Source organism: Archocentrus centrarchus, chromosome 13 (assembly GCF_007364275.1).
Source record: "Archocentrus centrarchus isolate MPI-CPG fArcCen1 chromosome 13, fArcCen1, whole genome shotgun sequence".
Taxonomy (NCBI): domain Eukaryota; kingdom Metazoa; phylum Chordata; class Actinopteri; order Cichliformes; family Cichlidae; genus Archocentrus; species Archocentrus centrarchus.
This window is the reverse complement of record NC_044358.1, coordinates 15,078,106-15,100,018: the sequence shown is the minus strand read 5'-3', so window position 1 is coordinate 15,100,018 and position 21,913 is coordinate 15,078,106. Positions and strand designations below refer to the sequence as shown.

The following is a 21,913-nucleotide window of genomic DNA, read 5'->3' as shown; positions in this document are numbered from 1 at the left end:
GGAAATGAAACTCAATGAGATGCTTTGGAGGGGGGGGGGGGGGGGGGGGGGGGGGGGTTGTGGCCAGCAATAAAATATTTAATTTGCATGTGATAAAAAAAAAAAAAAGACCCCAGTTTCCCTGAGGATATGTGATTAGCTATAATACCGGCTTTAATCGTTTGGTGGTATATTACTGTGGGAAAGCCAATGGGTCAATGCACAGGTAATTATCCAAAAACAAAGTCAAATATGCACTGTTTCCCAGCCATATGCTGCATTTGGAAGAATTTAGCTAAAAAAGTAGTCTGAAACACGAGCTTAACACGCCAGTGGAGACTTGAGGACGAGTGGTTAGCCGTATGAAGCATGGCTAATTGCAATCTAAAATAGCCGCCTGTAGAGTCTTTGAGGTAAATTTGGTTTAATTAAGATTATACTCAATAGAGAACTGTGCCCCTGTACTCCTCACTCAAGAAGGCATTCGCACATTCATATTATTCATGCAAACATGAGTCTATTGAGAGGCAGTGCACGTATCGTTCTCTGTGACTTCACCTATGGAGACCAACTAACCATAAAAGGGCAGCCTGTGCACACGCAGACACAAAGCACACAGGCTTTTCGCACACACTAGTGACTGAGACGTCTTTCACGTATCATACAAGTGAGGAAAGAATTCACATGTGAGACGCTCATTTCCCACACCCTCATTCTTTTTCTGGCCGAATGGAGAACGGGCAGCTCAAATGGAAGAAAAAAGACTTGGATTTCACAACAAATGCCAATAATCCATGCAGAATAAGCATGAATTAGTTCTGCAATAACTTATGCACAAGTCAGGGATCTTTTGATTGGATTTCCTCTAATGTCACTGCATCTCATTGGCAGGAGAGTCAGTGGCTGTGAGAAGATGTTTGGTCTCCTTGTGGTGGGAGAGGTGGGGGGGGATGTTGGTTCCTAGCATGCTCCCGTCACTTCCAGCTCTTGTGCCATCATTCTGCAGCAGCAGCCCTCGGGGGTGCAGTTTGTTACATTGACACAGTGAGCAGAGAGATGTGATACATTAGTGGGAACCCTGTTGCTTCAAGTTAATTGCTGTGTGCACTCTGCAGTACTGAACTGGGTTATTGGGTGAAATATGATAACTGAGAAAGACCATGAAAAAAAAAAAATTTCTGCTCAATGCACGGCTCCCAATTTTCCATCTGAACGTGCAGAGATAATAGAGTTTAAGATGTCACACTTGACGTGTTTCACCGGTCAGTGTGCAGCATACAGTTCTGACTATGCTACACAAAACAGTGTGCACAAAAGGGAAGCGTCAGATCCGAGGGAATTTAAGGCAATGCTGTCTTGTTAATTATGCAAAAAGACAGGATTAGATAACCAGGCTTCTTCTGATGGTAATTACCTCTTAATAATATGAGCTGTTTTCCACAATTAACAATTGACACTACCATGCATACTCTTCATTTAAATCAGGTATTAAGGTAATTGTGCAATTTCCGGGTGGCACTCGGCTTAGTTCCAGAGGAGAGCTTTTGAGAACAAGACCTGTCACTGTTTTCCTAGCTCATGATTAATGAGCCTAATTTAGAAGTTTTTTTTTTTTTTTTTTAATCCAATCATGCTCTGACATTTCCTATCAGATGAGCCTTTCCTCATTCTATCTGTTGTTTACCTCCTGACAGTGCAATCTGCCAAAGTGGAAAGTGCCGGGCTCTCGTTTATGACTCCCGTGTCCAGATGACGTTTGAGCAGTTATGCGTGATTACCTCCTCTTTACAGAAAGCAGCATCTCTAAAGCATGGAGTGTCCACAGGGATTCCATTTATTGCTGCATAGTGAAAACTGGGATGGTAAGCTTTTTTAGCTCGAAATGCCACGGTCGCATATGAGTTGAATCCGGTGTCAGGTAAAGGACACATCCTCTGGAAAATGCTAGCTCCAAAGAGTAAATGCAGTCCAGCACACATGAAAGCTGCTTCTGTGTCTGTGCATCTGCAGCTTTTGACTTACAGATCTTCTCAGTATACATAAGAAGGGTTGTCCTCAGGAGCAAAGCGGTTTTATTTTTTTACCTCATTGACCTTCAGAAGGTCATTCCCGTCCAGGCAGACCCCAGGCACAAATTTAAGTCCGGGTGATAAATTACAAGAGCGGCTCCACCAGCTTTGTAAGCAAACAGTTTGTGTGCCTCGCTGGGACTTTGGCTTTAATTTGGAACAGCAGATATTCAAAAACAAGCCTCTCAGCTGCAGCGTTCCTCTGCCGAGCCAAATAAACTACCCTTTGAAAACTTCATCTCTTGGCCCCACACTGTGAAGATGCTTTGGTGCATCACCAATCACTGCGCCGGGTGTGAAAATCTGTGGCTAAACTTTGAGCACTGAACAGTGCTTAAAAGATTTTAGTGTCACTACACTAAAGAGAAACCTTTGTTCTTATTTTTAAAACCAGATGTATGCAGGTTAGAGCTTCAAGTGCTGGCAGCTGCTTTTGATTTCCTCCATATCTGAGAAAAGACTTTGATTCTATTTTCGCTCAAAGAAGAATAGTTTGCATCTAATGTGTCACTGAAAAAAATGAAAGAGCCGCTTCTCGTCAGATTCTCATCACGTTGCCCTTTGACCGGGAAAACTCCAAGTCAAGCTGAGCGGGAGCTTTTATAATAACACAACATGAAAACAGTTCTCTCCCGGCGCCTTTTATTTGTTCATGAAACATGAAACCCGGTATCACAAATACTTGCTCATTACTTTCATAGATGGCAGTTTCAAAGAACTATGCTTAAATTTTTAGACGCATCTACTAACCAGTGTAATTTATTGGACAATTCGTTTTAACCATCTGGGAGTAAATAGCATAGGATCCCATCGATATTCTGGTACCAACAGAAAACAACAGATTGCATGTAAAACTGGATCACTCTCTCTTGGAGCTTGTTCCATCTGGACTCGACGCTTCTGACCAGACATCCTGTTTGAGTGCCATTTTGGTAGGAAACGGTGCCACGGCTTATATGTTTTTCATCAAACACCAGGCTTTAGTAACTTCTGTTGAAGCTGAGGGAATTTAAATAAAGTCGAACAAACTTTTCATTACGTGAGTGGCGGTTTTTCCCGCCGCGTGTATTATGGTAACAGAAATAACCTGAAGTTACTGCGACGCGAGCACATTTTGAGTCGAGAGAAAACACAAAGAGATCACAGCTGTGTGGAAAGTCTCAGTCCTGTTCAGTTCTCGCTGAACTGGCCTTCATTAAATGGTTTATTAGTATTCAACGAGCAGAACTGAGAAGGCTGTTGAGACGTTCCTGATCAGATAAATCAGTATTAAGGGTTGTCATCACAGAGAGAATTACACAGGTCTTCCGATGCTTTTGACTCATCCTCGGGGAGCCTGTATTATAATTTCACCTTCTTCAAAAAGTTTTCCAATCATCTTCCTTCTAGTGGCCAAATTTAAAGCCCATTAGTCTGATGTCACCTGAAGTTTCTCTATCCAATCTATCCAATATTCCTCCTGCTGACACGCAGGAAAGTGGCCAAAGAGATGATCGCCCAGAGCATGTTATAAAGGAGAAATCACGCAAACAACCCTCAGAAAATGTAAAACTGCCTCACTGCGATATGGCAAGTTCCCAGAGGCTCCTCAGTGAAGCAATATACTGTGTATAGTGAGTAAATATAAGTGAGTGGTTACAATTGGTGACACAGAGTGTCACTGAGCTGCTGAGTATTTATTTTTTCCCCATAAGATAAACTACTTCTGTAACCTCACAGAAACACACTGCTTAAGATGTCCAAGTTGTCAGGCATTTTCTATACAAATATGAGCACACATTGTAAGTGTATGTCACATTCAGTATAAAGGCAATCTTTGGCTATTGAAGATGAAACAAAAGGGTCTGCAGAGTTCAGGCTGAATAACTGTTATTGGGGCAATTTCATGTTCAAAAAAACAGCAGTGAGTCGAGGAAAGCTTTCTCAGAAGAAATCCGTTTTCTCCGAGAGGAATGTGTTTTGCAGGAAAGGCTTAATAACTGCATGGCTTTCCATTTTAAAAGCACACAGTGATTGACTGATAGAAGCTTTGTTTGCTCTCGCTGGGATCCTTAAAGCTTTGTGCCAGGTAATTGAAAAGGAAAAAAATCTTTGTGTGGCTCATACCTAAAAAGAGCCCACACTACTAAAAGTGCTGCATGCTTTAAAGGATCACCAGTCAATGCTGTTTTTATGTTCAGCAATGATTTTAATATATGCTTCCATGGTTATAATGGATTAAAATGAAGTTAAAATGGTCACAGTCCATCAGCACGGTGCAGAGAATATCATCTGACAGGTTAAATGCTGCCACAGAGCAGCGAGAAAGGCCAAATCCCGAGCACTGGCACACATGAGAGACAACAAATCCATAACAGTACCAGCCTCATCAACATTATATAATTCAGGAAGGGCTCGTAGACTCATGCCTCACAGATCATATTCAATATGCCACGCTGCATCACAGCTGTGCCTTTCAATCAAGCTTCTCCGGACATTTTATGAGACCCAGGAAGAAGAAATTTAATTGCAGGCAGTCATGCTCTCCAAGTGGCCAACTACACCAACACACAACAGCAACTTTCACTCCTGCTAACGGAAACGCAAAAAAAAAAAAAATGAAGAACATTTTTCACTGAGTTGTATTTTTGTCTGTCATCAGTTGGTGACCTGTACAGGGTGTACCCTGCCCCTCGCCCTGTGTCAGCTGGGATAGGCTCTAACCCCTCTGTGACCCTGAGCAGGATAAGAGGAGGGATGGATGGATGGATGGATGGATGGATAGTAAGAACGTTGTGCAGCAGCAGCACAAATGCCCATCTCAAGTCTGCTGTTTACCCAGCAGTGGCCAAATTACTAAGTGCACATAATTGAGCTAAAATGCTTTGTTACTTATTGATTCAGATGTGTGTGTCCTGCTAAGTTCGATGAGCGGTTAAGAAAACGGATGAATGTGTGTGTTAAACAGTCTCGTCTTCATGTCCTGCTAATTCAAAGGGTTATTGCCCTGCGTCACTCACGATGAAAGCTTTGTCTGGCAGTAAGTCGGACACGCCGTGATTCAAACAGATGACAATGAGTCACAGCAGTTATTATACCGAGTGTGATGCTCGATCAATTAAAACCATCTGTTTTAAGCAAAAACGGAAAAGCAAGGCCACAAACACAAAATTGTAAACTGTATTAAAAGGCCTGATATGGAAGCAGAGATGATCTGGTCAAGATTTAAAACCCAAACTTTATTTGGTGCCATTTATAACAATGTGCAAATGAACTTTAATATTTGGAGATTAGGGACGACTCCACAGCCTCGGAAACCAGCAGGCTGCTGCGGCAATCCCCACATTTATGAGCACACGGTCGTGTTTTGGTACATTAGTTAAATTAGTTTGGTATCCAAGCAGGCATAACTTCAGTAAACTACCCATAGTGACATTTGGACCGACTCATTTCTCAATGTGTCCAAAACACTTTCCCAAAATGGAGGAGTTAGACTGCATTCCCACATTTTTCATCGCAGCACTCACTGTGCAGCAGATGCTGCTCGCAAATGTCACGTTATTATTTTCACACTCACAAGCATAACACTAAACATCGCAAAATAAGCCTGCCAGCCTACGCCTGCGTGCCAGGTGAGGTCACGACTAATGACTGTCTTGAGCGTCTGTAAAGACGCTTTCAAAAGTGGCATCTATCTCCTCCCCAGAATGTCCTTACACAAGCACAATGGTGGTAAATAAGCAACATGGATTGGAGACCGCGGCTGACAGAAGCTCAATAATCCAAGGTCGAGGCATTTAACAGACAAAGACAAAAGGCTTATCTAACCGCTTTCCATTTGCCTCTCATCAGAAGTTCTGCCAATCAAACCAAATGAGTGACAGCTTCCACTTTAAAGATTTATGCTAATTCTAAAAGGCTGCCATTAAATTTTCTGCTGTCGTGATGTCGAGCTGTACGAGCACATCATGATATTTACAGTGAGTGAGAAAGTCTGCGGTGTAACTTCTGCATTCAACGCTCGGCTCTTTACATATACTGTGCAGAGATAAGGCATCAGAGTAACCACGCTATCAACACAGCACAAACTCTCTGCTCATGTATGCCTGGATTTATCTGATTTATCTTACCTGCTTTTTCTTGAAAGCAGATTATACTCATAGCTTTCATGTGCAACATGATTTGCCAAAAAATATTTCTCCCTGTTAAATGCAAAGTATTAGAGGACGGAGGGGAGAAGGGGACATCTGATATTTGGATGCTCAGGTGTGACAAATCCCTCTGTGAATTTGTCATAAATCATCTGCAGATTGTAAACAGGCTGCTCGGCTGTCGTGTGACATAGCTGAATGTCACAAAGTAACAAAGTTATTTCAGTCTTAATTATTATTTGGCCTCTCTGGACATTATAAATTACCTTTAAAAGAAGCATTTTCAGGGATTTAAAAAAGCATAAAAAATGCATTTATAGCATTGTTTGTTTCTTAACATACATAAACACACTGATCTGCTTTATATTAGAGAAGAGTTATTTAATTAGTCAATTCTTATGATTATTAATGTATTTATTTTGGTTACAGAGCTGTGTAGAGCTGACTGCATCTAAAAGAAAAACTTTATAATCTCATCATATATCTATATATAAAATCCTAAGAGACAAACAGACTGTGCTGTAATTAGGAGACGCAGACAGAGCGGATGATGATTAATGGTCCTGGACCCGTTTGATGATATGTTCCTGAGCTCATATGATTTTTTTTTCATGTAAATCTTCAAATTTTTATCTGAAAATGTTTGTTTTTTCCAGTCAAATGTAATTTCTTTGTTCTTTGAGCCTGAGCTCTTTTTGCTGTTGGGGTTGTTTTGTAGAAACTTTTCATTTCAACCTTTTATTTGTGACTCGTATGCAAGAATAAATAACTGGCGACTGGAGGAACTGTTGACTGGCACAGAGTTCGTTGGTATGTACGTCGTATTAATGAAACCTCCCCTCGTCTGTGAGACATGTGGCTCATAAAGATGGAAGTGCTAATGCCAGAGGTTCTTAGGTCGTATGCACGGGCCAGTGGGAGACCAGCTGAGTCGTGGCTTACATGCACAAACTGCCATTTGACAAAGATTCAAACTGAAAACTGCACGTCTTTGTTTTCACAAACGGCTCGATCAGAGGCTTCTAGTGGTCTGTCATTGTGTGAGTAACCACAAAAACAGCTTTTGTGTGGAAATGTTAAACTGAGATTAGCTCCGGCAGCCAAGCAGGCTGTACATGGAGCCTCTGAGGAGAGCGCAGAGTTGCTGCATGGAAAAGCCCGAAACTGAACCTTAGAAACAAACCCAGTGTGCAGCTGCTCAAACAGACACCCGAAGGAAATCTCAGAAGATCACTCACCAGTTGTGCCAGTTAAGACGTCCAGCAGGATATTCTGAAGCCCATATTATATTGATTTGGTGCCAGTGTGCAATACCGTAAACATATCAGTGGCTCAATTGATTTTGTTTTTTCTAGGATAAATGGCCTTCTTGATATCAAGTACGTTCATGTAAAATCTCCCTTTTGTCATTACCCCCAGAATCATCATCATCACAGGCTGAAAAATGCTACGATAGCTGCTCCTTATTGCAGTCATTCATCAGTGCACGAGCCTGATGTCAGCGCAGTGCCTTCTCAATAATTTCAGTTTCACCGCCGTTTCAGATTGTTTGGATTCTTCTAACGTGGTCATAATTTCCTTGAGTCGTTTTTCTTTGAGCAGTAAAATTGTTGAATTTTCAGTTGTTAAAACTGCTGAATGCTCTCTCAACAATATGCTCATCTTCTCATGTGCAGCATTAACACATGAGAAGTTTGCATGTTGCCATGTGTGAGGTGGAAGCTCCCACTGTGGTTTGTCTTTCTGGATTCCTGCAGCTCTTTCCTCTCCTTTATTTTGCCTTTGCTTCACCAAAGTCACTGAGATGTCTAATGCATCTGTTTGTCTGAGAGGACACGTTAATCGGGAACACTGCAGACTTTGTGTCCACCTGAACAGAGATTGCTGGGATCTACGATGCACTCCCAGCTGCTTCTGAAATATTGTTAGAATTAGACTGGGCTCCTGTTTTAATCTAACCATGCAGGGAAACACACCATGCAGGTGGCACGACGGCGTGAATGAAGGGTAAAGAGCAATTTCCTCATTTGAGCTTAAAGTCAATTGGTCAAACGTGGGACATTAATCACCAGAGTCTAAAAAAGAAAAGAAAATACATCTCAGTCCAACTAGAAGTGCCTCTCTGCTCAGCCTGTCTGTGCAAACTTAGATTTCCAGTCTAAAGCTCATTAAATCTGAATTGAATTTCTTTTCAGTTGCCATGTTGCAAATCTGTATTCACCTCGGGTGATAAACCTCTTCTGGCTACCAATTAAGGGAAAACATTTACACGCACAGCCCAATTTAAATGCACCACCATCAGAGCAGACATGCTCAATCACCTCAAGTCTGTCTCATTTATCACGGCCTTACAGCAGCTGCACTCCCTGTATATTGATTCTGTAGCATATGTGTATGTGTAGTTTCACTCAAAAATCTAGGAGGATCTTGAAGCTCACAGCGGACTGTACCTCAGGTTAGTGTTGGGCTCTGATTGTGTGCAACTGTCATACGGGAAAGAAGCATTGACAGAACCTAGTGCAAGACATCAGAGGTGAATGATTTAAGCCCTGAGCATACCGGCACCACGTCCAGTATTGATGCAGGCATTGATTCTACAAGTATCATTGTTGTATCCACCCTTTAGATGTTGATTGTCTGCAGGCTATGAAGGATACACCAGAATGACCTGCTGTAACCAGTTATTTTATTCTACAAGTATCCCACAGCTTAGAGAATGAAATTAATTCTGGATCTGGTAAAGCAGACTTTGAGATCATTTCCATTAAAACTCTCTCTCTCATTTACACTGCTGTAGTTATGATAGCTTTAGGTACTTACTTTATTTTATTTGTGCTGCTATAAAGACTGGGCAGGACACACAGATTACAATTTAGATTTCAATACTCAGGAGGGGAAAGCGATGCTCCACTCACACTGAGGTGGTTAAACAACTGAAGGCTCTGGGTGCTGTAGGGCCGTCTTGGCTGACACACCTCTGCAACGTCACGTGGAGAGCTGAGGTGGTCCCACTGGATTGGCAGACCTGGGGTGGAGGTCTCCATCTTTAAAAACGATATGATATGCAGCTGGCATGAGAATTAGCACCTCTAAGTCTGAGGCCATGGTCACACAGCCATTCAAGAAGGGCTCAGAGTAGAGCCGCTGCTCCTCCACATTGAAAGAAGCCAGCTGAGGTGGTTCAGGCATCTGACCAGGATGCCTCCTGGGCGCCTCTTTGGTGAGGTGTTTCGGGAATGTCCCAGACCCGGGACGCGCTGGAGAGATTAGATCTCTCGGCTGGCCTGGGAACAGAGGAGGTGAATGGGGAGAGAGGTCTGGGTTTCTCTGCTCAGCTGCTGCCCCTGGGAACCGGCCGGTTAGTGGAAGATAAGTGGAAGAAAACTGATGGATTATTTCAGTTCCTTTGAAGCAATGCTGGCATCATTAAAACAGGAACAGCAGCAGCTCATTTTATTGGAAAAAAAAAAAAAAATCCATGCCACTCTTCAGACTCCACAAAGCCGTCCTGTGGGGTCAAATTTGATGCTTTGGCAGGCCAGTTCTGGCCCACTCGGCTGTATGTCCTTTTCTCAGGACACCATTTCCAGTGAAAACTCTGAATCTGCAAAATATCCAGAATAAATGACACTGATTTTGGAAAAGCATTGATGTTGAGATTTTTGGAATATTGTGAGTACCATAAACAAAATGTTATTACCATCCAGTTTATTTGGGTGGAAGCAGAAATGTCAGAGGGGGATATTTATTTTACCAGGTAAAGTGTTTGAGAACCAGGTCTCATTTCCAAACATGACCTGGATATCTCTGCTTCCTGAGGAGGCTGCTGTCTTTTAACATCTGCAGGAAACTCCTGAAGATGTTTTATCAGACTGCCAACAGACCCCAAACACAATGTAACAAAGGAATACTGAACAATGTGCAATGTAAAGGTGCACTACCACTATCTGCTATACATTTCATATACCCTTCGTCTTTGCTGTTTTAATGCATCTTTGTTTATTATTTATTTTTGATTACTGCTGTGTTTGTGTGCTCATAATGTAAAAGTGCTGCTGGAGCTTTCCCTGACAGACTCTTCCTAAAGGGATTAATAAAGTTTAATCTAATCTTATCTCAAAAGCTCTGCACACACAGTGTGAACTTAAACCTCCTTTAGAAGAAGAAGAAATTTTTCTCAGTCTGTCTTGGACACTCGGGTGAAGAGAGGCGCTGACTCACCTTGTGGTGAGTTGGATCAGCTGGTGGGGGAGGATGCTGGACAGGCCTCGTGTGCCCACACGTATAATGAGACTGAGAGCATCTGGCAGAGGCTCCAGTCCAAGAAATCCTCAACTTCCACCTCAGGCACAACTTGGAGCAACGGCATTCTGAGGGAGGCTGGGAACATTCAGTCCGAGTGAACCATTTTTTAACCTCCGATGCTGAGGCAGCTACACTGAGCTGTGGCTGTAAGGTGGGTTTTTTTTTTTTCCATTGCTTGTTACGGTGACAACCAGATGGTGGACAAAGGAGGTGAAGGGAGCTGCCAGGCTGAAGGAGGACTCCTGTTTAGTTTGGATGGCTTGTTGGCCTCCAGATGCAGATAATGGGTACCAGCAGGCCATAGAGCATGACTTCCAGTGAAGTGATTCTGGCAAACCGTACAGGGTGAACAGGCTGACCTCAGCTGAGGACAAAGTCAGGAGGAGGAAGGAATACTTTGAGGATCTCCTCAAATCTACTGACGCACCTTCAGTAAAGGAAGCAGAGAAAGCAGGAACTCGTTGGTGGCAGAGCCCCTGGGATGAATGAGGTTCCCCCTCATTGTGAGGCTCCCCTGTCTGACACGCCTGTATAACATGGAGCTCTGGATTGCTAGACTCCTCAGCCTCTGTGGGAAGCTCTACACTGGGGTACTGCAGAGAAGAGTCCAGCCTCGGATTCAGGAGGAAACCGATCCTGATCCTGGAGGATGCATTCGACCACGCCCACACCCAGTGGATTTGCTTTGAGAGTATGAGGTATTGCTGCCCTTTGTCACCGATTCTGTTCATAAATGATGAATCCACGAGGTGGAGGGTGCTCATTTTTCTAATGTCAAGATTAGATTAGCCTCAGCAGTCACTCAGTTCATACATAATGATGCAAGAAGTGCATCATGAAATTATTTGTAATCCTCCTCCAAGTGGTGACATATCTGAATATATATATATATGTACATTTGTACATTGTGAAACTTCTGAAAATCATCACATTTCAGTCAAGCCAGATCCAGAAAGAAGCCATAGGCTGCCGGGCAGGCTTCAACTTTATTCTATCAACCATGGAAATTTACACGTCTTCTAGTGCAGCAGCAGAATGAGCAAATATGGAGCTTTCAGATAATCCAGCCAATTTAAACTTAGGGAGGAATACCAAAAAGAAGCAGAACAGTGTGACCTCTTTACTGTTTCATGACTTAGTTTCACTTTAAAGGAACCCTCAGATTCCCTCAGCTGATCCCGGTTTTACTGTGGCGTGCCACCCAGGGAATCTTTAAATCAGGCAATATGTCAGCTCCACGAAAGGTTCGCTGCACCTGGCTTTACTATAAAGTAGGCAATGATGCAGCAAAAGGCCAAGCGATGAACTGGATGCTCTCTTGCATAGCCAGGCTTCAGACCAAGGATAAACCCAGCATTTACCTTTGTCTCCTTCTGCCATAGAAAATGGAAAATGGGGGCTGCAGGAAGGTCTTAGTGGCGGGACAGGACAGTTCAATCAGGAAAGAAGCCAGTGCATTAAAGGGACTGATGGGACTTTGATTCACCTGATTCTGAAAGCAATGAATAAAACATGGGGTATTATCCTCACAGCCGCTTGCTATGAAAATCTTATAAAAATAATAATATATATTTTTAAAACGCCCTAGACAGAGAAACAGAAGGTTAGACTCATAAAATTAAGAACACATTTCTGAGAGTTTTTGTTAGTACTGTCAACATACACCACAGATCCAGCAATAAACGTCACCTGTGCACTTTTAAAGAATCCCCCCACTGATTCAAATAGCTCCCTTTCTGAAAAGTGAGCGATCGCTGCAGCCTCCTCTTCTCTTCTGATTTTGGCTGTCTAAATACAATTAGACATTCCCTAAACTCAAAATCTTATGACATTCTTGTGATTTTTGCACATTTTTCACAGATTCTAAACTCTCTGAAATTAGTTTCCACTGATTAATACAATAGCTGGACTTTGAAGTAAGAAGTTGCAATAAAATGATTGCTTAGACTTATAATAACCACACTGGTCTTGGCCAGTACTTTCATTCATACCTATCAGGCTGACTAGGACACAGTGCAGTTCAGATAATGAACTTTTCTTTCACTTTGCCATGATTAATAAAAATGTTGCCAAATCCAGGAAAGCACAGACTGTTCTTTTGACACAGTTCATGACTTCCTGTTGTGCCCACTGGTAACTGTATGTAAAATTATTGTCAGACAACAGCTGATGGCTTCAGGATTACATTTAAGAAAAAAGGTCATCCCAGTAATCGCGGTCGAAGCCTGCTCACGTGTGACTGGTCAACAGAAGTTTAGATCAGTTACAAATGTATCTGTTTGTAGACGCTGGGCACAGCGGCTCATAGCTTCGAACTATCGCTTCACAGAAAGAAGGTCCAGGGCCAGATCTTCTGGTCTGCCTGTCTGTGCGACGTTTACATGCTGTCCCTGTCGGGTTTTTGAGTCCTTCCACAGTCCAAAGACATGCGTGATAGGTTAACAGGTGATACTAAACTGGCTGTAGGTGTGAATGTGAATGGGTGTCTGACTCTGTGGCTGCCCTGTGATGGACCGCTGACCCGGGTGAACCCCACCTCTCGTTGAAAATGGCTCATCCAAGTTCAACCAAAGACTTTTATTTAATAAAAAGATGATGGTTAACTACCTCCAGTAGTTAACCATCATCAGCTTTGTTGTGTCTCACTGCAGCAGTTAAGACTAGCAGGCAGGTAGTGCAGTCAGCTGCATGTCGTGGATGAGCTGGAGGTCATTCAGGGATGATTTGAATAACCTGGGAAAAGACTTTAGGGAGTTCACTTGGCCTCAATATCAGTCTGACCTGGGAACAGGGTCCTTGAACCAAACTTCAGCTGGTTCTCAAAACCTGCATATATACAAAACATGCCATGAACACTACTGCCCTTAGACCGCTGCCACAAAGTGTATCTACCATGCATTACTTATACATTACTTATACATGTTATTGCTTCCCTCAGGAACAGACATTATGAAGTTCATGCCCTTCACGCATGTCACCATCGGGCCAAATCTGGTCCACTTTGATGCATTCAGCTATCTGCACGATGCAATTGTGAAAGTAACTGCAAACTGGGTAGATTATAAGGTCTCGGCAGAGGTCCAAACTAAGCTGACTGCTTTCTTGCTTGACCTTTAAATCTTCCTATACAGCCTGCTCCTTCCTTATCCCCAGATTTACACATCCATCCCATTATATTTCCTCACACAATGGGTTCTCGAGGAAAGTAGCTTGGATCTCCAAAATTGAATCAGCACTGTCTCCAATCTGCAGGGATTTGGCTGAATTCCAAGATCTGTATAAACAAATCACCATATGTGACTCTTACTTCCTGAAAAGAATTACACCTGCAGGCAGAAACCTAGGAAAGGTTGATTCTTCTCTTGTGAGCAGCGTGAGACATCATATTTGGAAACTATTTGTAGGCAGACATCATGTGACTTCTCCCCATATCCCATTACTATATTTCAGTGGCAAATGTTTAGAATAGAAACAGGAAAAACACAAAGCATGAAGGAGAAGAAGGGTTAATCAAGAAGATTTGCCTTCTCTCTTCTTAGATTTACTCTTAAATGTGTCTCCCTAATGAGGCCTCTCAGCGGGGCCCTTTTGCTTTAATTTCTTATGAGCGAGGATTCACAGTATATCAGATTAGCCGGCATTTTTCAACAAGTTCCCCTTTAACAGCACACCATCTGCCACCACACAGACAGGGGGATTTTTTAAATAAGTTCTTAAGAGCGTGCACTTTAAACACTAACCTCACTTTTGAATTGTGAATTGAACGACACCTGTTCAGATATCTCAGCAACGTTAGTTTGACCTTTTGACCCAAGTGTGGGAGAGACCGGCAGTGACACCAATTTCCAGCTAATGGGTCAAACAGGAAGGATAACAATCTGACTAATAATCACTACAGTTTTATGACATGCAAAGTTCAAAAGCTTAAAACGCCGTGCATTTCCCTTACAGCTCAGGGTCAGCAAGATGATTTTAGAGGTCAAGAGACGTCTTCAGTTATAACCCTGATAATTACTGGACTGAAGTGATGCGATGCTGGATGTTGACTCTCGCTACAAAACGGCTCCTTTAATCCTTCTGTTCACATCCTTCAGCACAACACGGCACACTTCCCTAATTCTCATTCTCTGCCATTCCCGACGCTGCCGGGGGGGCGCCGACAGGCTGAAAATTCAAACATCACAGAAACCTCAAATAAGGAACAGAAACGAGCTGAATCAGGTATCCCGAGAGTAAGGTTTTTACATTTAAATACCAAAATATGCAGAGTGACCTGTAAAGAAGACTCAGCAACCTCGAAATTATTTGTCTAGGCAGCGTTTCATTACCTCAGATTTAAATCACGCCTTTAATTACATAATAAAATATTAATAACCAAATGTTTTCATCAATTCAGTAGCATCCGATAATGGTCCTAAAAGAGAAATCACCCATCACACCGTGATAAAACAGTCTCCTACTGTATGATATTACAGTGTACCTCTTACTGTAGCAGCTGCTGGAGGACCCTTCGTTTCCAGCAATTTCAGGATGAGTGTTAAACTGCGACCTGCCTCAAAAGCAAAGTCACAGCCGCCGCTCAGTTCTAAATCACAAAGCGATTCCCTGAACAACAGTGTTGCAAAGACAATTTAATACTTGACTTTCTAAGTTTTAGAAGGTGGAAGGACAGTTGGGAATGCATGGAAAAAGCAGCAGCATGAAGTTTCTGACACAGCAGAGTCACCCTCCTGTATATGATCAGAATGACGAGGGCCCGGCCGTCACACACCACACGCTCGTTTCAGATCCGTCTCGAAATTTCCATCCATCCACTTCTGTTTATCCTGTTCAGGGTCGCGGGGGGGGGGCTGGAGCCTATACCAGCTGATATAGGGCGAGAGGCAGGGTACACCCTGTACAGGTCGCCAGCCTGTTGCAGGGCCAACACAGAGATTCACACTCACATTCACACCTGTGGGCAATTTAGAGTTTCCAATTAACCTAACCCCAGTAAGTGCATGTCTTTGGACTGTGGGAGGAAACTGGAGTACCTGGAGAAAACCCACACAGACACAGGAGAACATGCAAACTGCACAGAGAGAGAGGGGGAGGGGCCTGGGCCAAGGTGGAATCAAACCCAGGCCTTCCAGGTGGTATTCTAACTGTGAGGCGCCACCGTGCTGACCCACATCGTCTCAAAATTTAAACTCCAAAAATATTCTTCGACTCCTTCCGTCACACACAGACAGGTGGGCCAGTTTACAGCAGTATTTATGTCTATATTATGGTCAAATCATTAAAAAAATATTCAAATGCTACAGTAAAAGCAACAAAGTATTTCTTTGTTAATTTCAAGCAATGTGCATTAGACCTAAAATCACTCAATATACTGTAAATTATTAAAAAGCAGAGTATATCCTGCAAACACTCACATGCACACACACACACACACTGACATTAACCTAGGGGGAGTTCATGTTTTAATTGCTGACACTATAGCTTCTGGCTCTCTGAACCAAATGGGTCCCCTTGCTGGATACATAATCCATTATCATAAATCAGATGCGCCAACACAGTCAGGTGCTGCATGAATAATTAAAGGTCGGTACATTAGCACTTGTGTGGAGGCATGTGTTTGAGCCGACATCATTGAACGGGCTAAAAGCACCACAAAACCCCTCCATCGACATTAAACAGCTTAATGCTGAGCACGCTGACAAAAATGATACAAGTCAGAAAGAGGAGACCAGTGAATGTAACCAAAACAGAGAGGTCTGAAAGAAGAGTATCCAAAGGGACAGACTGTGCTCGGAGCAGCGTTCGTCCTCTGCGCTGCTGTGTGGTCATATCTCTTGTGGTGGAGCCGGTACCCTTCTCTGAACCTGCGCGGGTGAGCCAGGTTACTCTGACTCTGTAATGGAGTCCACAGAGCTGGAGGCAGAGCTCGCAAAAGGTCCGTCCGGGCAAGCAGGCTTTAGGACTATGGATCTCCATACTAACATTAATTACACTTCAGGCAGATTCATTTGGATTTCTGCCCAGTAAGATAAGCCTTTGCTGCAGACAGAGAGAGAAGCCCGAGAGGGAGGAGAGATACTCTTGATGCCGTCCTGTTTGGCTCTGCAGTGCGTCTTAAATCACACAAAGTTTTGTGGCCGTTAATGCTGCACGTGTGGAACTTAATCTACCCATATCTTACATGACACACGGGAACGACTCCTTAACATGCGTGTGAGGATTTATCAGTTTGTTAATGATTAAAATTTGTATCAAATATACCAAATGTGTGAATGTGATACACTCAAAGTCAAGTCAGAAATTACAACAATAATCATTTAAAAAATATACATCACATTTATTTGTACTGACACCAGGAGCCCGTACAGAGTTGTCTTTGTCTATCAATGTGTTTGGGCACAGCTTGTACCCACACACCTGTTTCCTACATCCATACATCCAACAGTTAACAAACTGCATCACCGAGCATCGCTTATTTGCTACCAAAAAACAGAGTTTGACATAGCTGACACACACCACTGTTTTTCTCTAAAGGTAACACAATGTACAAAAAGCAAGTCTGGAAATAGTAAGATTCTTGGTTCCATAAAAAAACTTTTTTTCTTCTCAATGTGTGAATAAGAAAACAATGCACTTATCTCTACTGAGCCTCTGCTGCATTGCTTGTTAGGCAGCCAAGGGGTAAATTGATGCAGATAAGTAATGAAAAGAAACAGGTCGGCCGATCCCTGTATTACTACCACAGCAGCTTCAAGGAATCGTTCATGCTCCGCAGCACCCCGGAGCTGTAGGAGCTGTCTGGAAGTGGTTAGATGCCAGTCACTGAGAGGAACACATGATGGTAAATTAAGTGTTTAAACAAATCTTTCCACAGAATGTACACTACAGTACAACACTACTGTGATGCTGGAAAGAACTGTGCAAAATCAAATGTCCAGGGCCTCAAAGAAAACAGGGAACTGAAAAGGACGATCTCTGAAGAGCTGCATGTTAGCTGGCAGAATCGAACCCCTTCGGCACGCGCCGGGCCGTTTGAGATGGGTAAGGCCAAAGCGAGCAGGCAGTCAGAGGGAAAAAGGGAGCAGAAGACTGGTGGCTCCCTTCGTGAATGTGAGGACAGCTCTGTGGCCTCACCAGGAAGCTGAAGGCACCAGAAGAACCAGGAGCAGTGCAGTCCATGCTAGGCTCTGTGGCAGGCAGTGCACCGAGCACTGGTTGCTTTTTGCTCGAACACCTAAAGCAAGCAATTGGATGAGAGGAGAGTCAATACAAATAAAAACAGAGTTTAATTCCTTTTTTAATGCTAAATGATTTTTTTTTTCAGTATAATGGTCAATACACTGGGAGTTTGTAGCTGTGCAGGAACAATCTTCTTCCTGAAGGACGGAAGAAGAGCGCTGACGTGAAAACAGAGACAAAGAGGAAAACAGCAGTTGCTGTTCAAGTCTGGCCGGTCACACACAGAACTGCAACTTTCTGCTCGTTTCTGTTGCTTTGAAGTTAATTGGCTGTGCAGGAGAGGGAAGGTTTGTGTGGGTGAGGTAATTAAAACAGTATTAGCCAAAGAAAGCTTGGCCCGCCGAACAGCTGTGGCGGCTAAATTAAGGGCAGGACATAAGATTGCTACAAAGAGAAAACAGCTTGTGCATAGAAATTGGATTTCAGAGGTCATGTAATGTGAGTGAGAGGAGAGGCGACTAACCGGCTTCCAGCTTACCAGAGGAGGTGACAAGTCGAACTTGGGAGCTGACGGTTCCCTCTCCCCCCTCGCTGAGTGCCCGCACCTCAATGACGTAAGTGCCTCCCTCTGGCAGTGAGAGCATGGTCGAAGGGTTAATGGTTCGTGTCACCTGGTTGTGGCCTCTGCCCTCCTGTTTCAGTAACACCTGCAGTACATATGCACATAGGCGCTTTACTGCACAATAGAAACATACCTGTTTGAAAGAAAGTCAGCTGTAGTTTAGTTTTTAGCTTCAAATCAATTTTCTAAAACATAAACTACAAACATTCATTTTCCAGGAGACTTTCAGATCTAGAAAACCTCAAATGCATTAACTACTGCCTGGATTTTATGAAACTGAACGGCTTAAGGATGGATCATTACCATGTACCCGATGACGTCGGATTCATTGTCCTTTGCCTTCACCGGGTCCCAGCTTAAGGACACGTTGTTGCCCTCTTGGAGCCACTGAAGGTTTGCTGGTGGCTGAGCAGGCGCTGTGGTGAGAACACAACAAGACTTTAAACGAGAGCTTCAACCAAATACGTCAATTACGCCACTTTTTTACAGGGGAATTTCGAGCAAACTTAACAAGTAGCCTGTATTCCACATGCAGTATTATGGGATATGTGTCAGCGCTGCACTCACGGGGTTTCCTGGTCTTGGCTGTGACAGGAGTGCTGGCAGGACCCTGGCCGATGCTGTTGAAGCCTTTTACTGTAACGATGTACACACTGTTCCCCTCCAGTCCTGTCAGGACCGCCGATGTCTCATTTTTTATGGTTCGTTGTTTTTTCCCCGATTCCTCCTGCTCCGTGTCCTTCCAGTAGCTGACCTGTTCATAGAAATTAAGGGGCTGAAAAATTAGCTTTACTCATGCAAAAAGATGCACATTTTGCAAGGTGTCGCATAAACATACAAGTGTGTGCACAAACAATTACAGACATGTTTTTACAAACCTCATATCCTCTTGGTTTTCCAGGACCGGAAGCGGGCAGTTTCCAAGTCACTCTGATTTCGGAGGAAGAAATGCCGTAAGCTTTCACATCAGACGGCGGTTCCCTCGGCTCTGTTAAACACGTCAAAACAGTGATGATCACATGGTGAACACCCCCCCCCCCACCACCTTTAAAATTCATGCAACTATGAATATTAACTCACCCCCCTCAGCAGAGTGGATGATGACAACTTTGCTGAATGGCCCGTCTCCCTTATTGTTGTACACACCGACCTTCACTTCAAAGGGGGTGAGAGGTGGGAAGGTCTCGTCCCTGTATTTGTACATGGTGGAGTCTGCAGAAGTCACCATCTTCTCCTTCCAGCCTCTGGTCCCGTTGGCACGAAATGCAACAATATACCCAAAACCCTCACCATTTTGGAACTCCTCAGATACAGGCTGAAAACACAGGAAAGGAAGAACCAATCAGCAGAGTGTGTGTGTGTGTGTGTGTGTGTGTGTGTGTGTGTCACTGAGACACTAATACAAAACCGGCTCACCGAGCACTTAAACTCTCTGACTGAAAGTGCACAGTGGACAGCTCCATCAGCACAAGTAAGGATCTCATCGAATGAGAAAAAGAGTTTTTCCTCTGTGGTAATCCCGTTTAACCAGCTTTCAATTTCCTACCCATTTACTGCGACTGTCTGCCAGGATTAATAAAGATGCAGTCAGTCTTGAGCTATGGAAACAAATCATATCTGGCTCACTCGTGCCCATTATGTAGCCATTTATCTCTCCATCTCCGACAGGAGGATTTCGGGGACACGGGTTTTGCGTGCTGGCTCCGGCGATTATCGGTGGTTTTCCTGAAGTGGTGAAACTGGGAACCGTCTTCTGCAGCTGCTCTGCGCTTAATCAAATCAAATGCCACTTTATTAAGTGAGCTAGAATCTAATTAAGATATGAGCTGCAGGGATTAAATCTTTGGCTAAATTTAATAAATGACAAACACCTGTACACCTGTTTTTGGCACAGAGCGTGCTGCATTTGCTGTAATGTATTGATTTGCATAAGTTTCAGAGTCACACGGTCCCCTGAATGCATCACTCACATTAGCGATCTGGTCTGCAGAGGGATTGCTGGAGAATAGAGATGTAGTTCACATTTCATTCGACAATGACCAATCACCGTGACTGCCTAATTACAGGGATGATCAGTGAAAATGAATTAGCGTCCATCAAAATGATTCTCAGGGCTGGCAGAGCTTTGAAACTGATGCCAAGGAACGAAGGTCTTTTAAAAACCAGCGTGAACAAATTAGCTAGTTAAGTTTAGAAAGACCTTGGGAAGCGAGAGAGTCACAGATAAGCCTGGACACAGTTTGAAAGGCCTGATACAACTGAGGTATGTCTTGTGGATGAAATTGTGGGACCTGCTGGGCTCAGTGATGGGGACTACGGAGGCATCACTAATGGTTCTCCCTTTGGCTAAAAGTGTAAAAGCAGTCTCTCACAGTCGCCTCTAATGAGACGGCTGAATGAAGCTGCGGAGACTGTTTAGTCATTCATCCTGCTTAATAACCCTGCCCACCATGGCCGTCCGGGCTCTGACAACTTTCCACAGATGATTGGAAAGGCGGAACCGCCATGCGCTCACATGCCCCGACTGCCAAAAAGGACTAACATTCTTGCTCCGTCTCCTCTAATATCCATCTCCATTGATCACTGACAGAGTCTTGATTTATTTCCAAAAGCATTTAGCAGAAGCAAGAATAAATAGGGTCGGGCTAAAACTACTTAAAATGCCAAGAACCAGAAGGAGGCGACTGCATCAAAGCGGAGCGTCTCATCTCTGCGCTGTGATTCTCCTGAAAACTGACATGCTTCCTGATGGCTGACCGATTCTTGTACCCCAAAACTGGCAGAGAGAAAACATCCTTCTTGAAGAGGCACTTTAATTTTTCACTGTTGAGCACTCGGTACTTCACAAGCGACTGAAAAAAAAAAAACATCTAAATGGAAACAAATGAGGAGACTGAATAATGTTCACACTCACTTTCATGCCGAGCCACTCGTGGAAGAAACAAATTCTCCCGATCGTGGACGTGTGTCAGTGAAAAGCTGCAGCTATAAACCTCACGAAGACAATTCTGAGCAAGAAATGGTTGTTTGTAATTATTTAAATTCACGCATGGCTCATAAGGGCTCTTTATTAGGCATTTGTGTCATGCCAAGCATCAATCGTAGTTTCATGAGCTTTAAGCATCCCTCGACATGGGGTGCTGCGTTATTTATAAGATGGATGTCATTGTGCTATACTAGCCAAGCTAATGACACTCTTGAGTTATAAATAGGAAATGGTCTACCACCAAACAGCATCCCATCTGGAATGGACATTATCCCCCATAATGTGCCGTGGAGGTGCACGTCTCCTGATGTGAAGGTTATCTTCCCAGTGGCAGTCGGGCTCCCATACTTAATAACTACAAGAATAACTGTCAGTTGCCTCTACAGCTGTTCACTGGTCCCCGGTTAATGCATCCTTCAACTGATCTCAATTGCAAATTCTCAGCTCTGCTCATAGTAATTCTGTAGATGCATTGCTCTGATTCTGGCCGACAGCCAAGCTGTCCACTTGGAAGTGGTTCATACTAATATCCCCCTTACTCGGTGTGAGATTTATTACATTTTCTACCACTGTTGTAGCTTGAGATTACAAACAGATTTTCATAAACACCTTTGGATTTAGTGAGAATGACGCCAAGAGTCAA

At 43.4% G+C, this 21,913-nt stretch overlaps 1 protein-coding gene across 1 annotated transcript in view; it reads right to left on the bottom strand.

Annotated features, from left to right (window-relative positions):
- Positions 1–16,847: 16,847 nt before the first annotated feature.
- cntn5 (contactin 5) overlaps positions 16,848–21,913 on the bottom strand; it is a 121,469-nt gene continuing 116,403 nt past the window's right edge. The window contains exons 19-24 of the mRNA XM_030743985.1: positions 19,365–19,599; positions 19,163–19,272; positions 18,852–19,038; positions 18,588–18,700; positions 18,201–18,369; positions 16,848–17,717 (exon numbers count right to left, since the gene is read on the bottom strand). Coding sequence (XP_030599845.1) covers positions 17,614–17,717; positions 18,201–18,369; positions 18,588–18,700; positions 18,852–19,038; positions 19,163–19,272; positions 19,365–19,599 — 918 coding nt within the window. The 3' untranslated portion in view covers positions 16,848–17,613. The remainder of the gene's footprint in view (positions 17,718–18,200; positions 18,370–18,587; positions 18,701–18,851; positions 19,039–19,162; positions 19,273–19,364; positions 19,600–21,913) is intronic.